This window comes from Triplophysa rosa, linkage group LG22 (genome assembly GCF_024868665.1).
Source record: "Triplophysa rosa linkage group LG22, Trosa_1v2, whole genome shotgun sequence".
In the NCBI taxonomy this organism is placed as follows: Eukaryota; Metazoa; Chordata; class Actinopteri; order Cypriniformes; family Nemacheilidae; genus Triplophysa; species Triplophysa rosa.
The window spans coordinates 17893016-17915704 of record NC_079911.1 but is presented as its reverse complement, the minus strand read 5'-3'; the positions used below and the strand labels follow the sequence as shown (position 1 = coordinate 17915704).

The 22689-nt window shown below is 39.8% G+C and overlaps 2 protein-coding genes across 2 annotated transcripts; one reads left to right on the top strand and one right to left on the bottom strand.

The window, feature by feature from the left end:
• Positions 1 to 1320: 1320 nt before the first annotated feature.
• Positions 1321 to 6850, bottom strand: plk2a (polo-like kinase 2a (Drosophila)). The gene is made up of 15 exons (XM_057321217.1): positions 6731 to 6850; positions 5050 to 5368; positions 4381 to 4488; positions 4186 to 4302; positions 3972 to 4101; positions 3703 to 3886; positions 3423 to 3621; positions 3195 to 3342; positions 3018 to 3112; positions 2808 to 2928; positions 2627 to 2707; positions 2211 to 2370; positions 1990 to 2119; positions 1798 to 1908; positions 1321 to 1717 (listed from the first exon to the last, which is right to left on the bottom strand). Exons 2-15 carry the CDS (start codon positions 5251 to 5253, stop codon positions 1526 to 1528), a joined length of 1980 nt encoding a protein of 659 aa, XP_057177200.1. The 5' UTR covers positions 5254 to 5368; positions 6731 to 6850; the 3' UTR covers positions 1321 to 1525.
• Positions 6851 to 9893: 3043 nt separating this feature from the next.
• Positions 9894 to 22098, top strand: LOC130546118 (ras-related protein Rab-3C-like). The gene is made up of 5 exons (XM_057321218.1): positions 9894 to 10017; positions 10838 to 11047; positions 16754 to 16872; positions 18638 to 18762; positions 19214 to 22098. Exons 1-5 carry the CDS (start codon positions 9994 to 9996, stop codon positions 19405 to 19407), a joined length of 672 nt encoding a protein of 223 aa, XP_057177201.1. The 5' UTR covers positions 9894 to 9993; the 3' UTR covers positions 19408 to 22098.
• Positions 22099 to 22689: the final 591 nt, after the last annotated feature.

The following is a 22689-nucleotide window of genomic DNA, read 5'->3' as shown; positions in this document are numbered from 1 at the left end:
GCTATGACAGATTTTATCAAACGATTCTCTTGGTTTTTATTGTCTGTCATGTGTGTGTGTGAAAGTCCGTGTGTCAGTGTGATATCGTGGTCTGTGTAAGTGTTATGTAACTACAAAAGTGCTGTTTTGTGAATTAAGTAATCTGGCCTTTACTCAGTCAAGACAACATGGCCCACATTTCACCGTGACAGATGAAGCTTGAATGGCACTGTGGGACTCCACAGACGCGTCTGTTCTTAGTCTCTTCATCGATGCCAAGAGAAGAGATACATCCATACCAGCTGGCACCATACAAACACAGAGAGCACAAAACAAGAGAGAAACGTCCTCGCTCAATTCTGACATAATAACCAAGTGACACAAATGTGATCCAGTTTTCTGCCTTTTCCTGCAAAATAGTCCCTATTATTTGAGATATATGAGATACTTTTGACGTTGAAACAAGTATGTGACCCTCATACAATGAAGTATCGTGGTGATACCAATATGCAGTGATTGTATCAGATGGTACTGGTATACCACCATACAAAAAATGCTGGGTTAAACATGGCTTAAATTACAGATCTCAAAATTCAGAAATTGGCATGATCTTATTTTTCATTACTTCATCTGCATATTTTTCTGTTATCTGTGAATGCAAACATGTAAAGGTTTATATCATATTATTAGCGTATTATTATTAAAAACAAGTGAAGCCTTACTGGCCCATCTGTTTAAATCTGGTGCAAAACGACTCTGGATTTGATAACATGCAGAAGAAATCTGTAGTGAGCAATAGTAGGTGTTAAGAACAAACATCTCTTCATTACTTTCGTCCCTTTTCTAAGCATTACGTGTGTTTTTTCAACGGGTCCCTTGAGGTTTACGTAACCGACTGCTTTGGCACGCTGATGCAGGCATCGAGGAGGAACAATCATATTATTCATCTTTAATCTTCATACAGACATCAAGACAAACGCTGATTGTGGTTTTGCCAGTGGCTTTGCATAATGACTGTCTCGATTACATTCCCATGATGCCCTGGGAGACTGATGAGCAACGTGTGGTCCTGAAACATCAATCATAAACACTGACATTATTAAATAAATAAATACTGGGTTCTGGATGATAATAAGTTACGTCCACAGTGAAATGCGACGGGTTCTCGTGAAGAACCAACCGCGCAGAACTACAGCATCGGACCGTGTCCATGTCTTCAGGTGGAATGTGTTCACAGTTAAATCTGCTCTCAAGAGAGCTACATCAAACCACCCTGCCCTGCTTAAGCCTCCTTTCCTACACATCTCAATATGGCTTTAACAAAGCAAGATTGTGTTTAAAAAAAAAAAAGTACATCTAAACGAAAAACGTTTCATCATCTCTGGTTCCAGCCCAGTACGGGTCATCTCGGTCCACCTCTCCAAAATACCATCCACTTTTAGAACTTGTAATCCATTTCACCTCCTCCACGACTTCAACACTCTCATCCGACTAGTTCACATTCTCGTCTTTCAAAGTTTTGCAGTCTCTCGATCCCCAAAAGTCTTTAGTTGCATCTCTGCAACAGCATGTTGAGCGCATAGTCCATGCGGCTGCGCAGATCTGCGGAACAGCCGGACACCAGCAGGGTGCTGAGTCTCAGCGTGGTGGACACGCGGTCCTCGTTGATGTACGTCAACAGATATTCCTCGCTCTGACCGCACAGGATGATCTTGGTGTGATCGTGGTAGAAGTTCACCTGTGGAAACAGCGTGCGTTTAGGCAAGGAGAAACATGCTTAAGAAGCACGCTTAAGCTGCGCAGGAAAAGAAAAGCTACCTGGAATGTGCCGTCGTTGAAAAGCATCATTAACGCTCGATCTGATTTGAGCCATTGAAGAAGATACAGTCTGGGCTTTCCGGTGTCTGTCAGGTTGGGTAAATCACCACCCTGATGAGTTAAAAGAAAAAAAGTCGGAAAATCAGACACAAGAGTCATCAAAACACATTTTCAGACAAGAGAGATGCTTACATCCATGAGATTTTCCTCCATGTAGTGGGCGAAGTATTTCAGGATGGTGACCTGACCGACGAACCTCTCCGGTGCATCAGAAGTGGAGAAGACGGAACATTGTCCGAGCTCTGCGTAGTAATGCACCGTCCTGAAGGTCAAGTGGACATGTTTAAGGACATGCTAGTCTTAAAGCATCACAGACAGATAGGACTAAAGAGATGAAATGGTCTTTAACGTACTTCTTATCAGACAGCAGACTCATGTGAGTGCCATTGTTGAAGAGAACGCCGACCGTGTGATCTGACAGCTGGTACCCGAAACCGTACTTGTTGGAGTAGTCGACCCATTTGGTCACCCACTGAAAGGTGCAGTTCATGCTCTCCTTTGAAATGCTGTTCGCTGTGAAAGGAAAAATGATTTTAAGTGTTAAGCTTACGACAAAGAACAAAAGACATAAAAAAAACTAGATAAGGAATTAACGTCTGATTTAGGCCTGTCTTTGAGATCTTAGATAAATCATCTTATAAAAGTACAATTTTCCGAAGACACTGAACTCTGGCATGAGGTGCACAGGAGTTCTAGATCTTTACTTGATATTTTAAGCTTTAGCATTTGAGAACAACCGCCGAGATCACCCGAGGACAAGGATACTCACCTTCCGGCATGTTTTCCAGACAGCCACGCAGAACTCTTGCCACCGTATCCGCAACACTTCCCACTGTGCTATCCTCCAAACCTGCCAACACAAAACCCATCAGATATCAAAACATCCACTGAGAACTGTACAGAAACATCTCTACCGCTGAAGCAGAGCGAAGAAAATCCGAGATGCTTACATTCGCTGCTGTTACTGCAGCTGCCCAGAGTTCCTCGCACGATCATGCGGATGCCGTCTCTAATCTGCTGTTTGCCGCCGTTGTCCTTCGCCGGGACAGCTGGGACGGGGGGCTTACCGTCCTGTGGGAAATTATGCAAGCAATGTGGGGTTTCTGACTTGGCAGGCTAACACGAGGTGATGAGTGTAAAGAAAGACCGCGAGGGTTTACCTCAGGGGTCTGTCGACAGGGTTGGGGTCTTACGGACGTTTTATGGAGGTCGAGACATAGTCTGTTTATGTCGTCTTCTTCCTTGGCTGGTTTATCTGTAAGACGACAAGATCCCTTAGCACACATTTAAGGGTGCGCAGTGTGTCGGTTGGGTATATCATAAAAGAAAGTGCTTACTGTGAGCCTCAAAGTATTTGGCTTTGTCTTTCTTTCCACCGAAAAGGGCGGCCGCAGCTTTCTTGAAGAAGTTCTTGGCCGGGCTGGTGTGGTGGAGGTCCGGGGCGGCATGGCAGCAGCTTGCAGACAGTCTGTCTGGTGTGATACCCTGACGGAGTAAAAATTCAAAACGTAAAAACCACGCCGCAGGATGGGCAAGCTCAGATTTAGAGTCCCGCTGACACGCACCTGGCAGAAAAAATCATGCCGTACGATGTCGTCTAGTCGCGGCCTGTTCTCAGGGTTCTTGGCCAGCATGCTGCTGATGAGATGCTTGGCTTGTGGAGACAGAGATGAAGGCATGGAGTATCGAGCTTCACGAATGCACCTGTACGTCTCCTTCAGGTTTGTGGTTTCAAACGGAGGCCGGCCCAGAAGCATGGTGTACCTGCGAGACATCAGATAAGAAATCCTTAGCGTGCACTACAAAAGCGAACCGAATCATTTAGGATTCAGATTTTGCGCTTACATGACACAGCCCAGGGCCCAGACGTCAGATTCACAGCCGTGCCCTTGCTTGTTCAGAACCTCGGGCGACAGGTAGTTAGGCGTTCCGCATATCGTTCTTCTGCGGTTCTCGACAGGTTCGAGTTTCGCGGCCAGACCGAAGTCGCCGACCTTGAGTTCCATAGACCCGTTGATGAAAAAGTTACCTGGGAGGAGTAACCGTTGACTCATGTTAAGATCATTCTTGATTGTAAGCGCAGTGTGGCGGAGTATTAAATACGAGTCGCTTACCCAGTTTAAGGTCTCTGTGCAGAATTTCTTGCTCGTGAAGATACTTCAACCCGGAGACGATCTGTCTTAGATAGTACCGAACCTCGGGTTCCGTCAGCACCTTCCGAGCTTTCAGAATGTGCGCTAGAGACTGAGGAACAAGAGGGACGTGTCAGTCGCCAGAATGTTTGTCACGAGATTTTATTGATTTGAGAAGGATGTCAATAGCACTCACCCGTCTACCGCAGTATTCCAGCAGGATGTAGATGTTATCTTTGTCCTCGAAATGATGGTAGAAGTGAACGATGTGCTTGTGGTGCAGGGATTTGTGCAGTTCGATCTCTCTGTCAATCTGAGAAACACATCGGGTTAATGCGACTGCAGCAACGCAACCAGACGCAAATGCATGAACAATGTGAAATCCAGTTACCTTCTCCCGTTGGTGGGGTTTGGAGACACGCGTGTGGGGGATGATTTTGGCCGCGTACACTTTCCCTGTGCTCAGATCTGTGAATTCGTAGCATTTGGCAAAACCGCCCTGCGATAGAGAGCAAGCATGCGTTGACATCTACGCCTAAATCTGTCTTATTGGTTTATATGACAAAAAACGTCTGATGCATAACTCCTTTACATAAAAGTACTGCGCTGGTACTATGGTACTAATTGAAAACCATTTTCCAATAGCAGAGTGTGACAAAGAATGCAATAATACACTGCCACATGCACAAAGAAAGCATGGTATTACCATGGTAAACAATAAAAATTACCATAATGCACAATATGGTATTACCATGGTTAAAAAGATTACCATAGTCAAAATGCTGCAATTACTAATTATTAATTAGTCAAACATAACATGACCATCCCACACGAAAAAGCATATAATATAGTTTACTACACAAAATACTGTAATATACTATAGTATTTACTAAAGTAAAAAGATAAACTGTAGTAAATACTGTACAAAACATTACAGTATTTAATTCTACATGATTATAATACACTACGTTTATTTATCAGGTATAAAATGGTATAAAAAATAGTATTAGTATTGTACTCTTTTTCTTAAATGTTTTCACATATTTTGTCAGATATTTACCTTGCCCAAAACTTTTCCTCTGCAGTAACATTTGCCCGTGACAGAGTCCGTGACGATCCTTGACAGCTCCTGCGTGGCGTGCGCGTGATTATCCTGTGATTTCCCGCGTCTGTGGTGCGTGTGCTCGCACATCTTACTGTCACTGACCGGCTGGCGATGATGAAGATGAGGATGATGGTGTGTTATAGTCCTGAGTATGTCCATGCCCGAGTCTGACTGCGCGAAATCATCACAGTCCTCTGCTCTTATACACGCGCGCTCTCGCTCCGCCCTCGTTCTCACTGGCGCGTCACGCGCGTTCACCCCGTCTGTCTGTAAGCTTTTATTACGGTGCATTTCAATTAAAGTTTACATTGACAAAATGTATTTAAAGTAAATACAAATTTGAATAGAATAGAATACTCGTAATAAACTATTTTATTTGCTCTTCAATAAAATGTTAAACAATGAATTATTTGGATTTTAAGTTTGTTGTATACGGTTTGTTTTATTAGTTATATTTAATGTCCTTCCTTTATTTACTTTAACTTATCAATTATGTTATAATATTTTATATGTTTAATAGTTTGATCAGGACATGCGTGGACATGTCAGTCAATATTCTTACAGTAGAGTTTTTGCGCCATCTTGTGGCTGGTTTACACGCGTAATATACAGTCAGTGGTACACATGTTTAGATCTCATGCATGACTTATTTGATCTGGTCTATTATATCTGATGTCTTGGATGGTGACAGATTTACAGGTTTTGAAAAAGAAATCATTTTCAGCAGCAAGTAATTAATTCAGCATTCCCTCCTCAATGTATAGAATCTATAGTTTACATTCTCTAACACAAAGTGAAACCATGAAGATTGAAACCATCTTTAGATTGTTAGATTAAGATTACTACTAACTTGTTCCAATGAACACAGAAATAAATGTGCACAGATTCCTACAATTAAATCATAAAATGATATTATATGCAAATGAATGTAGCACATGTTACCCTTGATGCTCTCTCGGGCAGTCTGGCTTTGAAGCTATCTTGAGCAGAAGTGAGAAATAAAACGTGTTTACAGTTCTTCTGTTTTGAATAAGTTCAAGTGTGTTTTTGCTGTTCTGCAGTTCTAAGAAAGTCGTTTTTTTTTCAAATCTTGAACTATAAAATGTTTACATACTGGACTCTTTTATTTATAGCTACATTAAACAGGCAAATATTTATGTTTATTGCATGAGTAACACATTCACATCTGTGCTGGGGGTTTGTATGTGGGATCATTTGTTTTGTAGAAATGGCATAAACACACGCCTTTTAGTTTTTAACTAGAAGCTGAATCTGACAGATCTCATGACACATTTTGGTGTCTAACATGCAAGCTGTGACTTTGACGATCCATTGATGTTTCACAGAACAATTTTAAATAATGTGATAAAACGCGTTTGTTAGTTAGATGCATATCCATTAAAAGACTAGAAATTATTACAAATATTCATTCTGTTAAAATTAGAAAAATCTTTGTAACCTAAGCTGCAATCACAAAATATAAGATATCATAGGACAATAATGATTTAACATTATCCCAAGGTACATATTTCATTTGTAACATTTGTCATCACCGATTACTCGATAGGGAAAAATGATTCAGGTCTGTGATTAGTGAGTTGGTGTATTGGTTAAATCTCTAGCAGTGTAAACAGACCTGGTTTAATCCAGATCCTGCAGTGCAGCTGTGGGGCCAGCGAGGAAACGGGAAACGACACACAATGAGTCGGGCATCCTCAGGAAGTTCTTTTAACAGCTTCTCTTCCAGAACCCCCATCTGCCACACGTTAACAAATATAAATCAGCATTAAACACTTTAAACTCCCATTATATTCATAATAAAAGCTCAAGTTTAAGTGTGAATGAATGAATAGTTGCTAGATTCCTAACACCAAAAAAAATGTTCAGATGGTAAAGCAAATGAGACAACTACAGTTTGTTATATGGAAAATACTGAAAAGAAGTTTACAGAAATGTAAGAAGAATGACAAGAATAAAGAATATAATGGATGCCCCCTCATGGCACAGACAGACACGTACCACTGCAGGAGCCAGGAACACCATCACGTTCCTGTATTTGGACAGATCAGTCTCTGGAACATATGAAAAGCGGTGAAAGGAAAGTTCTGGATACCTCCAAACACCTAATACACAAAAGCTTACCTTCCAGAGGTCCTGTCTGACAAAATGACATTAGTGTTTGGAATACCACTCCACCATGCTTTACTCCTTGAATAGGCTAATAAGATGGAGTTTATTTAAAAGCCCGTGCATTTCAGCAGAGCACAGGTGCAGTTGGTGCATGTCCGTCCAGAAAAGGCTGAGGAATCACAAAATCTATCAAGAAAGTGACATCTTCACACTTTGACATTTTATCTCCGTTTTAAAAGTCATCCGGACTCACCAAACGTCCATCCCCTGACCCGAGGTCAGACAGACGTCCTTTTCGTCCATCTACAAGCTTGATGACATTTTGAGTTTGCTCGAAATGGAACCTGAGTATTTTTTATTATCACACCTTATACTGTATATTATCAGATCTCTGTCAGAGTTCACTGCATCTTCCCTACAGTGGTTTACATCAAGACGGTTGAACAAAGAGAAATTTAGTGTTAGGCTTTGTGTGGAAAGACAATTACCTTCGGTCTAAAGGGGACCCTCAGTCCAGGCATACAGAACATGGCCCAGAGCCCATAGACACCAGCGAATGCCAATCCAATCATTCTGACTGCAATGAGAATGAGAATGGACCGCTGGTTTAATAGGAAATAGAAACTGCAACAGGAAGAGGAAAAATATTATTTAGAGTAAAGGATTTAACTAAATTAAGTTACTAATAATAACACTAATAATAATAATAATTACTGTTAAAGTTAAAACTTATTTTGGAATTATTTTCTTCAGCAATAAAAGAAAATATCTTTACTGCTGTCTTATTAGAAATCGGACAAAAAAGTCCTAAAATAACTTTTTTCCCCAATTTTTTTTTGTTACCAAAAATGTTAAAACAGTTTAACGTGTAGTTCATCTTTCCAACCCAAAAATCACAAAAAAGAAGGAACTTGTCTTTCACAACTAAAAAAAACATTTGTTGTAAAAATTACATGTACAAAATTGTAAATGTTTTGCTGGGGGGACGGAGCTGTCTGCTCTCGCGACACTTTGATGTCATACGCCAACCTGTCTGCGCATCACCGCGGAAGTTGAACACACGCGTACAAACTGAACGGCAACCAAACAAATATCTTATGTGCTCGACAGGATGCACGACTCGTTTGTGCTTTTTAAAACTTGCCTGTAAACGGTCTGTTAATGCAGCAATCACGGTGAAAACAAACGGAAAGCTGCCGTGTCAGCGTTACTGTACAAACGCCGAACCAAATGGATACTGTAAACCAGAGACGTTGAAAACCAGAGTTATGACACTCGATCTCGCCGCCGGGTGGTCACGTGGTTCATGGAGCGCACAATAGTTCCGAACAAATCCGCGCTTTCAACCTATTTGAATGGATTTTAGTTGGGACAGACAACATCAATTATATTTGCATAAATTTTGCTAAATACTAGGGCTGCTCGATTATGACAAAAATCATAATCACGGTTATTTTGGCCAATATTGAGATCCCGATTATTTAACATGATTACTCACTAAGTTTTAAAACAACATAGAAAAATTTAAAAACTTGGCTTTTAAACTGTGAATTCAACTGAAAAATAAATGTAAAGAAATAGCACAGCTGAACAACTGTAAAGGAAGGGGGTGCGCTGTGGATTTATACCACAAGAAAAGAGATGATCCTTGCAAAATGTAATGCGGCAAAATAATCGTTTTACGTCGATTATTTTGTTTTTGTAATTGTTGAAGGCCAAAATTGACGATTACAATTATTTTCGATTAATTGCACAGCCCTACTAAATACATTAGCACATTGTGTACACTGATTACTACATTGACTACATTTATAGCAGCATTTTGTCTGGGAGTAATATGAATATTGATCTATGAATATAAAATCTGTCCGCCAACTCGTTAAAATGCATCAACATGCCGTTATTTCACCAACTGTGCAGCAAATGCTTTTGGGAGACATTGAAATGGATGGGCTCCAGTGCAGTGTTTGGAACTATTGGCCACTCCATGACACGAGTTACTTCCGCATTCTCCCAACGGACGTCTATACGAGTGTCGTAACTCTGTTTTTCAACGGCTCTGCTGTAAAAAATCCCTGGAAGCCACAGAAATATTCAGTCAAATCTAAACATTACCTGATAAAAGGCCAAAGATGGTCACATTATGAATTACGATGCTTCAAACCGACCATCCATCAGGGTTTTTTTTAACCAAGTCGACCTCAACGATCCCAAGTTTCCAACTGGGTTTGTGGTTTACGAGATGAAACGATTGACAAGCGATAAACCAATGAGATTTCAGCGTTCAGCTCTTTGAACGCTTTTTATGACTGCTTCATCATAGGAAAGCGTAGTGATATAAACCTATAAAATATTGTCTGCTTTGCGAAGCTTTTTGATAAAAACTCACGATTTTTATTTATTTTATAATCGGCATTAATTTATTTTGGGTGTTTATGTGGGCCATAGAGATTCACAATTTCATGCCACTGTAAAAAAAATTGTTTTTAGAAAATTGATGGATTTGAAATGCACTTCGTCTAAACTTAAGAATATCCGATTCACTTTAAACAACATCTATTAAATTAACGGTTTGCGTTTAAAAATATGGAAACTACATTACCCAGCAGTCCGCACGCCAGGCTTGCGTAGGCACGCCAGAGCGCTCACGGCGGCGCGTCATTGCGCGTTCACAGTCGGTTGGAAGCGGAGCGCAGATGCTGATGCTGGTGCTCAGAGGACACGGAGGGATACAAGCATCACCGGGAACCGACTGAAATTATCGGTAACATGCGTCAGGACGGATCCATGCAGGTCTGATCTTGTGTTTCAAAGCTTTATTTGTCACGCAGGCCTTTGAAATATGAAGTTGATTATAAACCAGAACTGCTGATCGTTGTCGACCTCGAATGTAGAAATTACGATAGAGCAAAATGATAATGTATTATAATTGTAATGTATTGTGTCATAACTCAACATGATAAATCATGTCGTTATAACCAGATGAATAAGTGAAATAAAAACATTAGATTTGTTAGGGATGGAAACACACCCTGCCCTCTGTAATGTGGGGGTTGGGGGAATAGTCTTGTACTAAAGCGTTTTCTAGGTTTATATCTCACGATCTCTGTATATCTAACATGATTTTAATAAAAATGGACTGTATTTGTATGGGGCTTACAGTAATAGAAATAATCAAAGTGCTATTTCACATAATGATTCGTTAGAAATTTAGTTGATTTTCAATCAAAATCTGACATTTATTTGATCTATTTGGCATTAAAACATCTCGTTTTGCCAAGATAATGTCGACAAATATATTTAACAAGACTTTACTTTGCAGAGCTCATTCATAAGTTTTCTATTAACTTGATCTGTCATTGCTAATAGAGTGTATTGATTGTATTTACGCTCAAAAGAAAATAATAATAATGGCATAAATAGTTCAAAATTTAACTTAATTGAATTATTCAGTACTAGTTAGAAAGCAGAAATAAGCATATTGGTTAATCCTAACTTTTTAAGTGTGCATTTCAAATGAAAACATTTCTATTGTCAGGCCATTATTAACACACCAAAATGACATTATTAATAAAATTCCCATAACAGATTTCTTTGTGTTTTCTGCTTCCAGATGGCCGCGCCACAGAAAGACGGATCTGATCAGAACTTTGATTACATGTTCAAACTGCTGATCATCGGCAACAGCAGTGTGGGAAAGACCTCATTTCTCTTCCGCTACGCTGACGACTCCTTCACGTCAGCGTTTGTGAGTACGGTGGGCATCGATTTCAAAGTCAAAACCGTCTACAAGAACGACAAGAGGGTCAAACTGCAGATCTGGGTGAGTTGGCTTACATCAGACAGACAGCAGATTTCATCACGCCGGCCGTGTGTGGGCATTTACACATTCCTGCCTGCTCGTACATTTATACGCTTTTAAAGGAAGCAGTCGGTTTATGGATGTTTGCAATGCAACAATGAAACAAGCTTTTAGTTCTACAACAATCTACCGTTTTATTTTGTTGTGCATTTATGGACACTTGTTTAGGACACGATAGGGCCTATTTTGCATTTCAAAGCATTCAATGTGTTTTTTTAGAGCAGTCACTAATAAATATCAAATTAGAGTCGAGACTCACACTTGACATCATAATTCCTGACAGAATATTAAGAAATGAATGGGGACTGAAACAAACATGAGTCGGTGTGCTTTAAAATGGCTGCCGTACTCAAAAGAGCGAACCCGATGAATGAATGAGGTGATGTTTTCAGCTGTGTGATGTTAAAAATGCTTTTCTGAATGAACCCATATCCGGAAATCCTCATCAGTATGACCATCTTTACATGCCAACCAAATCAAATTCACCGTAGCTACAATAATTGTCGAAAACATGTACAAATGTGCTCAGTTTATTGGCTGTCATTAAAGCTAAATTGTGTAGTTCTTATGTTTAAATATATATCTTAGTTAACAACTTCATGTATTAATAAAACAAGCTGTGTGGAAACAGCCAATGTTGAAAACTTTTGTGGATTTGTGCACATCATTGATTTGGAGATGTGACCAATCATGTCATGACTGTTCTGGATCTATAGTAGCGCTGATTCATACCGTGGTAAAAAAACATGTTTGTATACTTTGTTAGGTCAGTAAAGTTGTTTGATCTATAGAATAGCGTCTCTGTTATTAATATAATTTTGAACACAATAGTATCTTCAGCCATGTCGGGCAGATGTACAGCACGAGAACAGCTGTGCTCAACGCTTTTGTTTCCAGAAGCGCCGGCGCACGCATCAGTTGATGAATCATGTCTCATTCAGTGCTGTGAGAATAGCTCGTTTAGACTTATAGATTCGTGCGCCTTCATTTCTAGAGTCGATCAGTCCAGTGAAAAGCATTTCATCGTTCAGAGTGCAAGTGACAATGCACATTTAATACAAACCTACCCTGATGCTTACTCAGCAAAGCCCTAAAATGATCATGACTGCTGTATATATTAAGGATGGCATGACGTGTTGACATGTGACAAACTAATCGTAGGTTTCAAAGGAGAAACATTACAGCAAGCGGTCACATAGACTTCACATGTATTATTTACGTGGGATTGGTCAGCTGGTGATCATATGACACCTTTGAACCATCTCTAAACACACAGCATCTGTTATAGTGTTCAAATATCAGTACAATTTAATGACAGCAAATGAGTATGATGGAAGTATTTAAAGGTACAGTGTGTCATTTTTTGGAGGATCTATTGACATAACTATTAGGGATGCACCGATGTATCGGCTGCCGATATTTGATTAATTTAACATCATCGGCATTAGTGTGAAAAAGGCCGATACCGATGGTTTATTAGGGCCCTGTGATTTCTGTGATGCGAAAAACACAGATGGAAAGTAGCAAACACGCCAGAAAGTAGCACTGAACAGCTTATAAAATTCAAAGTGTGCTATGAATAGCGCTAATAATTATTCAGCTGCTGTTTAAATATGCAATCTGCTTGTTCTGCGTGTGAATGAGTGGTGTGGTTTTGTGTACTCTAGTGGACTTTTTAGCATCTGGTGGACGCGAACACATAAACTGAATCAGCGCTGCTTTTTACCTCAGGCGCATTTTACCGTTTCATTTGAGAGAAGCTGCTGTCAAACTTTGCGGCAAGCCGTCAAAATTAAAGTCCGTCGTCAAAATAAGTCCAGTTAACCACATGACAAAACTGCTACTAAAAATTTACAAAACTAGTAATTAAATGTAAGTAGACTTAAAACAGCAAAAGAACAAAACATAAGATGTAAGATACTGGTTCATATTAACATAGTTGTACACCACACAAAAAAAGAAAACACAGAATCCAGAAAAATAAAAATGGAATTTGGGAAAAAATAAAACGGAATTTAGGAAAAAAATAAAACTAGCTAATATTGTGTAGTACTGTATGCAATTGACCAATATTGGTATCGGAATTGGCTGATAGTTGTTTGTTAAAATCGGTATCGGCCCAAAAAAATCATATCGGTGCATCCCTATAACTATGTGTTTAGAGCAGTGGTTCTCAAACTTTTTTGTTGTAAGGCCCCCTTTGTGTAGAGTGCATTGCTTTGCGGCCCCCCAAATAAAGACTTATAATCTTAAACTTAAAATTTTAATTAAACCAAGCAAATATTCAGTTAAACAATGCTAAAACATCAATTCTTTTGGTTGGTGATGTTGTTTTTCTGATGTTTGATTGCACAAAATGTATGATAAATATCTNCGTGGTGGTGGATTATGTTTTTATATAAACGAAGGTTGGTGCAGAGATATAACAACACTGAAGAAGATGTGCTTTTCGTACTTAGAAGCGTTCTCTATCAACTGCAAACCTTTTTATTCGCCACGCGAGTTTTCCTCATTTATTCTCGTGAATGTTTACATTCCTCCACATGCTTGTGCGAGCGCGGCGCTGCAACAGCTGGCGGATTACATCACTGACACGGAGCAGCAACACCCGGATTCTCTTATTATTATTATTGGGGACTTTAACAGAGCAAACCTCTCCCGTGAGCTGCCAAAATACAGGCAGCATATCACATGCCCCACCAGAGACAGCAACATTCTGGATCACTGTTACACCACAATACGGGATGCATACCACTCTGTTCCCAGAGCAGCTCTGGGTCTCTCTGATCATTGCCTGGTTCATCTTCTTCCGACCTACAGACAGAAGCTTAAATCTGCCAAGCCTGTAGCAAGAACAGCAAAGAGATGGAGCAGCGAAACAGAGCGGGCCTTACAAGCCTGTTTCGACTGCACGGATTGGAGTGTCTTTGAAGCTGCAGCCACTGATCTGGATGAGTTAACTGACACAGTGACATCCTACATCAGCTTCTGTGAGGACATGTGTATTCCCACCAGGACTCGCTTAACATACAACAATGACAAACCATGGTTTACAATGAAACTGAGACAGCTTCGTCAGGCCAAAGAAGATGCTTACAGAAGTGGGGACAAAGTCTTGTATAATCAGGCCAAAAACACACTGACAAAGGAGATAAGAGCAGCTAAGAGAAGCTACTCTGAAAAGCTGAAGAACCAGTTTTCAGCCAACGACCCTGCATCGGTGTGGAAAGGCCTGAAAGACATTACCAACTACAAGCCATCATCCCCTCAGTCTATGGGTAATCAACGACTGGCTGACGACCTGAACGACTTCTATTGTCGTTTTGAAATGCAGAGTCTCACCCTTCACACCCGCCCTGACCCTATCTCTGCTATACCATTAACACCTCCTCTTGACATTCAACCTGCACTTAAGATCTGCGAAGAGGATGTTTGCCAGCTTTTCCGCAAACAAAAGATCAGAAAAGCACCAGGCCCAGACAATGTCTCACCCTCCTGCCTGAAAGTCTGTGCGGAGCAGCTGTCGCCCATCTTCACTAATATTTTTAACAGATCTTTGGAGCAGTGTGAAGTCCCTTCATGCTTCAAACGCTCCACCATCATCCCTGTACAGAAGAAACCCAAAATATCTGGACTTAATGACTACAGGCCTGTTGCTTTAACATCTGTGGTCATGAAGTCATTTGAGAGACTTGTACTGGCCCACCTGAAGGACATCACCAGACCACTTCTTGATCCCCTCCAGTTTGCTTACCGAGCAAACAGGTCTGTGGACGATGCAGTAAACATGGGACTGCATTACATCCTACAACACCTAGACAGACCAGGGACTTACGTCAGGATCCTGTTTGTAGACTTCAGCTCGGCCTTCAACACCATAATCCCAGACCTCCTCCTGCCCAAGCTTACCCAGCTCTCTGTGCCAACCTCTACCTGTCAGTGGATTATTAACTTCCTGTCGAACAGGCAGCAGCTAGTGAGGTTGGGAAAATTTAAATCCAGCACATGTACCATCAGCACCGGAGCTCCTCAAGGATGTGTTCTTTCTCCACTGCTATATTCACTCTACACAAACGAATGCACCTCTACAGACCCTTCTGTCAAACTCCTGAAGTTTGCAGATGACACCACAGTCATTGGCCTTATTCAAGACGGTGATGAATCTGCCTACAGAAAGGAGGTTGCTCAGCTGGCTGCCTGGTGTAGTCAAAACAACCTAGAGCTGAATGCATTCAAGACAGTGGAGATGATAGTGGATTTCAGAAGGAACCCTCCATCACTTCCTCCCCTCACCATCCTGGACAGCACTGTGGATACTGTGGAGTCATTCAGGTTCCTGGGCTCCACCATCTCTCAGGACCTGAAGTGGGAGTCCCACATAGACTCCATTGTAAAGAAGGCCCAGCAGAGGTTATACTTCCTCCGTCAATTGAGGAAGTTCAACCTACCACAGGAGCTACTGACCCAGTTCTACTCAGTGGTCATCGAATCTGTTCTGTGCACTTCAATTACTGTTTGGTATGGCTCGGCCACCAAATCAGACCTACGAAGACTACAACGGACAGTTCGTAGTGCTGAGAAAATTATTGGTGCTCCTCTGCCCACACTTCAGGACCTGTACGATTCCAGAGTGAAAAACAGGGCAAGAAAAATCATCATTGACTCCACACACCCAGCACACAAACTCTTTGATCTGCTGCCCTCTGGCCGGCGCTTTAGAGCACCAAACACCAGGACTTCCAGACACAGAAGCAGCTTCTTCCCCCAGGCAATCTCCCTCCTAAACAGATAACTGCTCCTTAAGAGCAATATTCCACTTCCACTACTCCTATAGTGTGCACTATAGTGCCTTATTATATCTACATCTTATGTATACATGTATATAACACTACCTCCACTTACTAAATTATCCATTTGCACAAGTGTACATACAATCTGTTAATATGTTTATTCTACTATATACTACCCGGTACAATGTCTCTTATATGTTATTATCCCCCATTTTCTGTAAAATAGTCTTTATTTTATATATGCACAATTTAGAATCTTTAGACTGTAAATCGTATTATATTGTATTGTCATTGTGTTAAATGTCTGTACTAGAAGCTTCCAACACCAAAGAAAATTCCTTGTGTGTGCAAGCACACTTGGCAATAAAGCTCTTCTGATTCTGATTCTGATTCTGAAAACTAGGAAAGAACATTAAGGACCCTATCGTACACCCGGCGCAAGGCGCAGCGCAAGTGTTCAGCCCGACGCAGTCCTCATTTTCCCGACCTGTGCCGCGTTGTTTAAATAGCAAATGCATTTGTGCGCCCATGGGCGTGTTGGTCTAAAAAAAGAGGTGTTTCAGGCGCTTAGATCGTGAAAATAGGGCCCAATGACTTTAAAGTCATACATTTAGTCTTCTGGGTTCTTCCCCCTCATTCCAACGTGACCGGCTCTACTGCTTTTTCCTGTCTCACTGACCCATCGCCATGGTAACCCCCAGCAGGTCTCCATTCTCCTCCATGGTTCTAAATATGGGAACAATCTGGAGAGAGATGTTAAATGGCTTGTGAATAAGTGAAATTTGGATCAGTCTTGTATCTTTAGCTCAGATGTACATCATCTTGAAGAGTTTTAAATCGTGATTGTAATAATCTGGTGCGTGTTGTTTTGTTTAAGGACACTGCCGGACAGGAGCGCTACAGGACCATCACCACAGCGTACTATCGAGGGGCCATGGGCTTCATTCTTATGTATGACATCACCAATGAGGAGTCATTCGCAGCGGTGCAGGACTGGTGAGTGACACACGCGGACATCACCTCCAAAAACATTTGCCAAGTGCATAAAGGTAAATGTTACAGTTCTACCATCACAAGGAAGAACATATTTTGTTGATGTTATTTAACGATTCATCATGAATTGGCATAAAACGTGAAATGTTTACTTTGAAGAAAATCCAGGACATTTTTTCTTGAGTTGATATTGACATCTATAAAGCGATGTACAGTCGTTCTCAGTGAGAATTATTGTAGCGCTTTATCTTTTTGATGAAATCAGTTTTGTATGTTTAATATTATACGGTATAGGTTAGTATATTTTCATCAAATACTATAAAAACAAACATTTTCTCTTTAAAACTAACATGTAAATTCATGCATGACATGAGCACAGAACACAAAGAGAGTGAATTTTGATGTGATGTTGCACTGCACTCGTCCGTCAGCAGTTCAGGAGACTCCAGAGGAAAACTGAAGATCCGGCTTGTGAATAATTAATAGCAGTCATTTACATTTCTGTCCGCAATGAAGGGCAGCAGGGTGATGTGCTGATCTCAGGTCAGAGGTTTCAGCTGTGGTCATTTCATTAGCTTGAGGATGATGATGACGACGTCAAACGCTGTGTCGTTACAGAAATGTCTTATGTCTTGAGATGCTTTAAGAAACAGAATTAAGTCCAGACATGCTCAGTTTTGATCTGACCGGGATCTGACCATGAGAATATCACTGCAGGAAGTCAGAGTCTGGTTTCTCTCAAGAGACCCATCGAGCCGCCCGCAGCTGTGTTCAATGACCTGACATTAAATTAAACCAAACATACAGCACACACATTCTCCTTACAATAGAATATAACACAGTATATAGACATAAGTGTGCAATTCGTATGATTGTTTGAAACAAAAAAATGATAAAGTATAGTTAAACTATAATTAAAATGGCACTTACAGAAAAGTAGATTTGGTCTATGTGTTCACGTCAGAACAAAGAAAATGATACAGATTGTGTAACAACTTGAGGTTGAGTAACTCATGACAGAATTTTCAATTTTGGGTGAACTATCCCTTAAATTGAGTAGCTTATTAAATATTTTTAGATACTGTCGTATACTTTACTTCAAGTTATATAGTAACACTACAATATTATATACTATAAATAATGTATACAACTGTGAAATACAAGTTTTGCAAGTATACTCGCAAAAAATACTATAGTCGTAGTTTACTGCGAGTGTAGTGCGCTCTAAATATATCCATATTTATAAGTTCACTCGCAGTTTAGTTGCTTTAAACATAAACAAAACATGTAGTTGTAAACAAGTTGTGTTACAGTAGTTTACTAAAGTATACCTTTATACACAAAAAAGTGGGCCAATTTAGTTTTAAATTGAAACAGTACACCTACAAGTATACTTAGTATATACTATATGCTTACCACATAAAGTATACTTAAAACTTGACTGAAGTGTACTTAATAAAATGAACTTGAAGTGTACTTTTTGTTAGGGTGTACTGTCTATACTCTATGGCTGTGTCCGAAATAGCCCCCTACACCCTAACATAGTGCACTATTTGAGGGGACATTCATTTTTAGTGGTGTCCGAATTCATAGTGGACATTATCGAGTGCACTCATTCAATCCCATGATGCATCGGTGTACAACCGATGTACACTCACGGCTAGCTGCTAGCCATCTATCTCGGCAGAAGATGGCACCCGCAGCGCTTTCCAGGGCACCGAGTGTTTGTGTTTTATTTGAAGAATTCGTTGTTTCTTTTTCAAAACAGGTCGACTCAGATAAAGACGTACTCCTGGGACAGCGCTCAGGTCATCCTGGCAGGGAATAAATGTGACATGGAGGAGGAGAGAGTGGTGTCTGTAGAGAACGGCAGACTGCTGGCAGAACGGCTGGGTACAAAACCTTTTCATCTGCACGCTAGAACTGACCGGAAGCCAGAGCTTTTTGCTGTAACGACTCGACGCAGACGCTGTATTTAATACAGTAGTAATGAAGTATAAATGTTTTATCATCTGCATTTATCAGATCACATGCACTGCCAGTGAAATATCTCGGGAGATCTGCTGTACACTACGGTAGAAACCCGGTGCGTGTGGCATAACCGAAAGCATATGGAGGATTTTACGGCTTTGGGTGATAATGAAACGCACACTAGAACATGTGAACAGCTTGCGTCACAGCCGACTAACACTGAAGAGAGAAAACAGACACACACATACTGTACCTCTGCCTTATTCTGTCTCTATTATCAGTGATGTCTCGTAAAAAATTGAGATAACCAGAACACATCCTCATAATTCAGACACACACGTTAATAAACCTTATGTGATTTGGTTTTGTTTAGGTTTCGAGTTTTTCGAGACGAGCGCCAAAGACAACATCAACGTGAAGCAGACCTTTGAGCGTCTGGTGGACATCATCTGCGACAAGATGTCAGACAGCTTAGAGACTGACCCTGCCGTTACCACGGGAACCCAAGGGACCGCCCGGTTAACAGACAACCCACCTCCACTACAGCAACCTAACTGTGCCTGTTAGTCCTCAGCTTACAGCAGGGTAGCATACGTGAGTGTGTGTGTGTGTGTGTAACGTACATCCAGTAAACAGCAGAAGCATCCTATAATGTCATAGAGCAAAGATACTGGAACAACTTAAATCTGAGTCTGTCGCTCTGACAAGCAGAATTGTTCCTTCTGTAAGCTCCACCCACCTTGCAGTAAAACAAGACAGTAGAGACATCAATAGCAAACCAACACAACGACACACACACCTTTCAGACATTTTTGTAGTTCTGGAATTCTTGCCAATAAAGATTTAGCGTTTGGAAATTTGATTTTGTTTTTGCAGCGCCTGTAATATCCGCTGCTTTACTTAGGGCGTGAGTGTAGTGTAGAGACGAATAAATATGAATAATATGAATATAAATATGATGTTATCTATATAGATATGATGCTATGTGTAGTGTACATATATTTGTATATACATCAGTACAAACATATAATGTGGATTTTTGAGGAGCTGTAAAATACAGACGAACAAAAGTGTCTTAAATGTTTCTTTGATCGTTGTTAATGAATCAGATGTATTTATCAAAACAAACTTTACCGTGAGAAAAGTATATGCGTTCAGGAGCTGTGTGTGTCCTTAAGATTTTCCCAAACCCTTCTTTCTTTAACAATGTCAGACCTTTTATTCGAAGGCTATAAAGCTACTCCGTAGAGGACGGGTGGCTTTTAGCATCTCTGATCTCATTTTATGCTCTCGGCCAAACAGTGATTTTAGATGTTGAAAGCAACTTGTGTCACTGAGATGACTCAATGGAGCTCGTAAAAAGATGCAAAAATAGCCAAGGAAATGTGCCACTTTATCGTTCCTTTATATCACAGCAAACGAATCGCTACGCAAGAACCGTTCTAGAATGAACACGTCTGTGTCATTTCACACCAGGATCAAAAGAAAAAATGAGAAATTGTATGTTGCATAAATATACTCTAAAAACAGCTTTTTTTCTTGAAGCAGAATTTTGATTTGGGAGTGAAGATGACGCCAGACAGTCACATCATGTTTCATTTGTGCTTTTGTTCCCAGAGTTATTATAATCAAAGTAGAATTGATGTCAGAATAGAAAAAACAAACAAACAAAAATCCACATTTAATGATATTAAAAATACATGGTGTTTATATGTGTGGTCTTGTGCGTGTAGTACTTAAGAAAAGTTTCTATAATATTAGGCCGACCATATCCGGCACAATCAGAAACAGATGACAGATTTACTGTAGATGAAATTCAGCGGTCCGTGTAACGCTACTAGATATCAGTGTGTCCTGAGAATATTAAAAAACAGTACAAATCTATCTTGTTCCCTCACCGCAAGCCACGGTTAGCATCAGCCCTGCATGAATCTGTATGGCATCTCTTATATTCTATAACTGTATCTGTATAATCTTATTTATTTATTCTATAATGTGTCCCTCATGATGGGGGTCGCAGTGGGCCAGCAAGTGCAATATTTCTAAACGCTCTCTTGTACATAGATGTGTGTGTGTGTGTGTGTGTGTTTGAAGCCACAGAGTGACTGAGATGAAAAAAACAACGACAAACATCTTTTTGTGCCAAGCTGATTTTGCACAAAATCTTAACCAACATTCAGATTTTTCTTGTGTTATATAAGTGTGTGAATGAGTGTGTGTGTGTGTTTGTGTACATACTTCCTGTGAACAAAAGTAAACGTGTGCGTTGTCACCAAATAAATTCTGTAGTTTACTTGGTGTGTGTGTGTGTACATTTCATCAAATTTGAGCATGTATAGGGCTATAATATCTGCAGTCGTGTGTCAGAGGCAGGTACAGTTTGTTTTGGAGCATTCAGTAGTTTTATACTAGCTGCTATAATAGCACGCATGATTTTTTTTCTGTAAATAAAAAGTTTATGGAAATGGAAACGTAAAATGCACATAAAATGTACTGTGTTGCTATGTTTACATTCAATGATGGTGTCCGATGTTAAGGAATAAAAATTTGGTCGTCATTTATTCACCCTCATGTTGTTCAAACCTGCATGAGTCTCTTATCTGTAGAACACAAAAGAAGATATTTTGACAAATGTCTTGGTGGTTTTGTGTCTGTACAGTGAAAGTCAATAGGCACATTGTTGTATAACCATGGTATGTTGATATGTACTCATGAATTTTAATGAATGTTTATCATTTTTTGTTTTTTATTTTCATGTTTGTTTGGGCTTTTGAAACTTTGAATTTAACATTAAACATATTTTCATTTACCACAAATCCCCTGATGTAGCATAAACAAACATGTTGACCTTGTTTTTAAGGCTGTATATTGCTGTCTATTCAGTGCCCTCAAAATACAATAGGTTTATTTGAAATGTGACCCCGCCTGATAAACCCAACTAAAGTCTTTTTGAATGATTTCCCTATTCTTACAAAAAATAATTTGATCAAAAATAATTTTACATAATGTATCTTTAATATTGACTAAGACCATGTCAAAGATTGAAATCATAATGAAACTCCTGATTCCATAATTATGAGACTTGGATTTCACAGACAGGGTCACAAATTATAGAAATGTAGAAAAAAATCTATATTAACATCTGTTGGATTTCTGTTATTTCTGACATATTGAAGGATTTAGAGTTGATTTGCGGTGTGTGTGTATGACAGAGATGTACTGCTGAAAATACCAATAAATATTCATATTGTGTTGCTATAGTTTTTCAAACGACTGATAATAACCTAAATCTGTTTTTAAGAAAATATTCAAATCTCCGAATTATTTTATATTCATGATAAATATTTTTTTATTTGTTAGTTCTAATGATGTGTTCGTCGTAATATACAAATGAAAATCTGCACCTGTGCTGTTTGTTTATGGTGGATCGCTGAGAAAAACAAGTGCCATTTAAAAAGACACGGAATATTTGTGGTTATAATTTCCATAAGGCAGTGAACTCTTTTAACTCCCAAATACCAAAAATATACGGTTTGTAACATACCTGATAATTTAGAAACATTTTAAAGCGTGCCGAAAACATCGGTTGTTCTGTACTGTAGGTACATGAGCACACCGCCCCCTATCGACAGCACGAGGCTGTGACTGACATGACGAACTACGTTCATTTTCTATAAAGAATGTAGGCCCCATGTATATTTATTTATAATCCTTTACGCATTAGCGCATTTTTAATTAATAAATCTTTCAGTTTTGGGATCGTGGTATCTTTAGTTCAAAGGTAAAGATGAAGTATATGTATGTATTTTAATAAATAGGAAAACTGATGTAAAGATAGAAAAACGAACC

Coding starts and splice junctions, on each gene's coding strand:
- plk2a (XM_057321217.1), bottom strand. CDS start 5,253: ATGGACATACTCAGGACTATAACACACCATCATCCTCATCTTCATCAT. Junction 3,343..3,422: donor GGCATGATTTTTTCTGCCAG/GTGCGTGTCAGC, acceptor TTACTCCGTCAG/GGTATCACACCAGACAGACT. Junction 3,113..3,194: donor CAAATACTTTGAGGCTCACA/GTAAGCACTTTC, acceptor GTCGTCTTACAG/ATAAACCAGCCAAGGAAGAA.
- LOC130546118 (XM_057321218.1), top strand. CDS start 9,994: ATGCGTCAGGACGGATCCATGCAG. Junction 11,048..16,753: donor GGGTCAAACTGCAGATCTGG/GTGAGTTGGCTT, acceptor GTTTTGTTTAAG/GACACTGCCGGACAGGAGCG. Junction 16,873..18,637: donor TTCGCAGCGGTGCAGGACTG/GTGAGTGACACA, acceptor TTTTCAAAACAG/GTCGACTCAGATAAAGACGT.